At 53.4% G+C, this 4,571-nt stretch overlaps 1 protein-coding gene and 1 pseudogene across 1 annotated transcript; both read left to right on the plus strand.

Moving 5' to 3' along the window:
* The first annotated feature begins 1,002 nt into the window (after positions 1-1,002).
* LOC126529580 (uncharacterized) lies at positions 1,003-2,540 on the plus strand. Its single transcript, XM_050177103.2, has one exon. The coding sequence runs from the start codon at positions 1,065-1,067 to the stop codon at positions 2,340-2,342; it is 1,278 nt and encodes a 425-aa protein (XP_050033060.2). The 5' UTR covers positions 1,003-1,064; the 3' UTR covers positions 2,343-2,540.
* LOC126529810 (U2 spliceosomal RNA) lies at positions 2,503-2,657 on the plus strand (annotated as a pseudogene).
* The last annotated feature ends 1,914 nt before the right edge of the window (positions 2,658-4,571 follow it).

The raw sequence follows: 4,571 nt of genomic DNA on the forward strand, positions 1-4,571 counted from the left end.
TCCTGCGGTCAAGGCTTCCGGCCACCGAAGAACTGGACTTGTGCCCCTTTTTACCGGAAGAAGTCGCAGCCAAGCTCCGTAAATGCGAGAGTACAGCTCCAGGGGAGGACCGCCTCACGTACCACCACTGGAGGCAGGTGGACCCTGGGGGCAGGTTCCTGGCGGCGGTATACAACGTATGCCTCCAATACCGCCGCACACCCCTGAGCTGGAAGTCGACGAGGACAATCCTGATTCACAAGAAGGGCGACCGCGAGGACCCCACAAACTGGCGACCCATTGCCCTTGGTCGCACGATCGCCAAACTCTATGCCGGGTGTCTCACCACCCCGCTGCAGAGGTGGTTGGGCGACCATGCGGTACTGTCTAGGTGTCAGAAGGGCTTCCTGCCGCACGATGGGGTGTTTGAACACAACTTCGTGCTGCAGGGACGCCTGGATGATGCCAGGACAGGAGGTGGGGAGCTGTGCGTGGGGTTCCTCGATTTTGCCAACGCCTTCGGCTCGGTCGCCCATCAGGCCCTCGTCGACGCTGTCCGCGGCGCCGGCGCGGGGGAGGCCTTTGCTACCATCGTTGAAGACCTCTACCGCGCCAACACCACCTGCTTTGTGGCAGCAGCTGGCATTACGGAGCCAATCACCATCGGAGCCGGGCTGAGACAGGGCTGTCCTCTGAGCAGCCTGCTTTTCAACCTGGTGGTGGACCCGGTCATCCGTGCAGTACAGGGAGGCGATAGGCAGCACAACATCCTTGCCTACGCCGATGATCTGACGCTGCTGGCCGCGGATCCCACCACCCTGCAGAGCCGCTTGGACCGTGTGACTGCCCTGTCGGCCCGGCTTGGGCTGCGACTGAACGCCGCCAAGTGCCGATCTCTACACCTGTCTGGTCGCCACCCCGTGGGTACACGGCCCACCTCCTTCACCGTGGGTGGCGACCCGATTCCGGCGCTTGGCGACTTCGAGGGGCACAAGTTCCTGGGCCGTCCAGTGGGGTTCAGGGTGCTGCCGGACGAGACGACGGTCGACGAGGCCATCCACCTAGGCAGAAAGCTACTCTCCTCCATGCTCGCCCCATGGCAAAGGCTGGATGCCATAAAAACCTTTTTGTATCCAGCCTTGAACTTTGCCATGCGGGTGGGCCTTGCCAGCAAAGGAGAGTGGCAACGCTTAGACGAGGAGCTCCGCCCGCTCATCAAGAAGACCCTGTACGTGCCAGCCAGAGCTTCCAATGAATACTTGTACGGAAGCTCTCAGGCTGGCAGTGCAGGGACCCCACTTGCGGCGGAGCTCAGCGACATCTGCCGGGTGGATGGGGCCTTCAAGCTACTGACGTCGACCGACGTGGAAGTCCGGGAGCGTGCCGCAGGGGACCTAGAGGGCGTCGTGTCAAGGCGGCTCAGACGACCCACGAACACCGAGGACATGGAGGCCTACCTCTCAGGCGAGACGGAGGGCGACTTCCGACAAACGTCCACACAGGTCCAGTCTGTGTGGACGGAGGCCCGGAAAGCCTCCCGTCGCCTCTCCGTCGCCTGGGAGCTCTTGGAGCATGGGGCCCGCATCAACTGCGGAGAGGCCTCTGTGTCAGCGAGGAACCGCCACAAGCTGGTCAAGACCATCCGGGCGCTCCTCTCCACCGAAAGGGACAGAGCTCTGCATGACAAACCGAACCAAGGCAAGGCGATGGTGTGTGTGGCGGCCGACCCGGCAAATTCCCACTTCATGAGGTCCGGCCGCTACACCCGCTTCACCGACTGGCGTTTCGTGCATCGAGCCCGGTTAAACCTCCTCCCCCTCAATGCCACAAGACTCTGGGCACCCGCAGCCGACAAAAGATGCAGGCGCTGCGGGTATGGGGAGGAGACACTGCCGCATGTACTATGCCATTGCATGCAGCAGAGCCGGGCCATGACGGAGCGCCATAACACCATCGTCGCCAGAATAAAAAAGGCTGCCTTGGGGAGGTTTACAGTCATCGCAGAGAACCAGGTCGTGGGCACCACATCACTCAAGCCCGACCTGGTACTGGCCCGTGGAGAGGAGGCACTGATCCTGGACGTCTGCTGCCCTTTCGAGAACAGGCTGCAGGCGTTCCAGGACGCCCGGAAGGCTAAGGAGGAGAAGTACGCCCCTGTACAGCGTCATCTCCTCCGGCGGTTCCAACGCGTGACGGTGGACGCGGTCGTCGTCGGCTGCCTTGGCACCTGGGATCAGGGGAATGATCGTGTGATGCGCAGGCTGTGCAGTAGGCAATACCTACGGACACTCAAACGCCTGTGCATCAGCGACACGATCAGCGCCTCTACAAAGATTTTTAGAGCCCACATAGGCACCTTTTAAACGATCTTACTGTTTTTAGAGAAGCGCTTTTCGCCATTTTTATACACCTTTACAGTTTTAGCCTTTTATTACTAACACCACTAACTAACCGTTTTTAGTCATTTGTTTGCGTTTTTAGATTATACACGTTTTATCCGTTTCTTCCTTGGTTTTGTGACACATATTTTTGATGTACTGTAACTAGCATAATAAAAAAGTCTGTTCTTATCAGCTTAATATCTGATACGGGTTCTATATGGACCCACGATATTAAACCTATTTTTAGAAGTGTCAGAATGCTCAGGCATCTGCTTTCTATGGCTCGTGGCAGCTTTAATTTTACAGGATTCAGAATCCAAGTCCAGTTGCGCTAAGCGCATAAAAGGCATGCAACTGCTTTAAGTAAACACAGCAGTGGCGGCTCGGTGGCGGGCAATCATGCGTTCATCGGTTCTTGAACGTTTTCTGCCGAGTCGCCATGTTGCTGTGTAACAATTCTTCTCCTGCTTCACGCTTCCTCGTAATTTGCAATTTGACTGTTAGTGTGTAGAGGGCGCTACCTGGTGTCTGAAGGACGCCAAAGCCACACCAGAAGGTGTCGTAGTGCTCGCTTAAGGCGAGACGTGGCGCTGCTTTCTCACTTTATTGGTCCGGATTCCAGCCATGCCGTAGTGTTTGCTGCAAAGTATGGCTTGCGACCCCTCGCGCCTTCTGTTTTTCTTTTTTTGTTTGTTTATTTTTTTCTCCCTTAAGGCGCTGAACACTTGGTTTAAATGCTCCTCCTGCCACTGCTATTAGAGCAAAAAAAAAAAAAGCCATAGGGGGGATAATAAGAATTAAACAGTCATGCACTGTTGCCTCTTACGCGTAGCCTAAACTTATTTCTTTTCTTTCATGTCATTTATCGTTCATTTTTGGCTACGTTTAAACAGGCCCGCTTCGCTCAAACCGCCACGCAATGGCTACATTGCATAAAATAATTGCAGCTTAATCTTGCCCTTATCTGTTTTTTTTTAAGATATCAGGGCATAGATTTTTGCGTCCACTCACGCGTCGTGGGGCGGAGCTAGGGGGTATACACAGGCCAGGCATTTGCGGTGGCAGCCTCAGTCTACTGTGTTTTGCCACACGCCGGAGTCGTCTGGACCGATGTGCGGCTGAAGCCTGCTGGTCATGCCCTGGGCCTGGTATCCGCTCCCGATGTCGTGAGAGGCAGCATTTCTTTCTTTCTTTTTTTTCGTATTAAAGTTATGGGTTAAATAAGTTTAAATAATTCCTTTAGACCGGCTATTTTTTTTTCCAGCCGTGTCGTTTGTTCAAGGTTTTCAAACAGTTTAAACAAATAATTTTAATTCAGGGCAACACACATCCCGTCAGAATGCTCAGGCATCTGCTTTCTATGGCTCGTGGCAGCTTTAATTTTACAGGATTCAGGATCCAAGTCCAGTTGCGCTAAGCGCATAAAAGGCATGCAACTGCTTTAAGTAAACACAGCACTGGCGGCTCGGTGGCGGGCATTCATGCGTTCATCGGTTCTTGAACGTTTTCTGCCGAGTCGCCATGTTGCTGTGTAACAATTCTTCTCCTGCTTCACGCTTTCTCGTAATTTGCAATTTGACTGTTAATGTGTAGAGAGCGCTACCTGGTGTCTGAAGGACGCCAAAGCCACACCAGAAGGTGCCGTAGTGCACGCTTAAGGCGAGACGTGGCGCTGGCGACGCTTTCTCACTTTGATGGTCCGGATTCCGGCACTGCTATACTATTTACAGTCCTTTCCTGCAAAGTATGGCTTGCGACCCCTCGCGCCTTCTGTTTTTTGTTTGTTTAAGTCGACATTCCGTCGACATTCCGGACAACCTGACGTTCGCAGTTTCGTTTAAGACGTCCCCAGATAAAAGAAAAAACAATTTGAAGGTGCTGCCGACGTATTGCTTTAACTAACTAGGCTACCATATCCCCATTACACCTTGAGTTTACAGGTTCGACCCCCACATACAAAAAAAAAAAAAACCCTTTTTTTTGAATATTTCTTCTCCGCCTCTACGTTTAACTTATAACCCACTAATCGGGGGCGGATATGGAGCGCTGGGCTTACCTTGTTTTCACTTTCCTACTTTAACAGTAAAAATGGCCTCTAACGTCCACATACTAATATACCCCCTCTCTCATTTGGACTGCCACCTATGCAACTTTAACGAGCGCAGAATGGCACCACTGGAGATTGATGGATATCGTTTCTTGGCGCAAGGG

This window comes from Dermacentor andersoni, chromosome 9, assembly GCF_023375885.2.
Source record: "Dermacentor andersoni chromosome 9, qqDerAnde1_hic_scaffold, whole genome shotgun sequence".
Lineage (NCBI taxonomy): Eukaryota > Metazoa > Arthropoda > Arachnida > Ixodida > Ixodidae > Dermacentor > Dermacentor andersoni.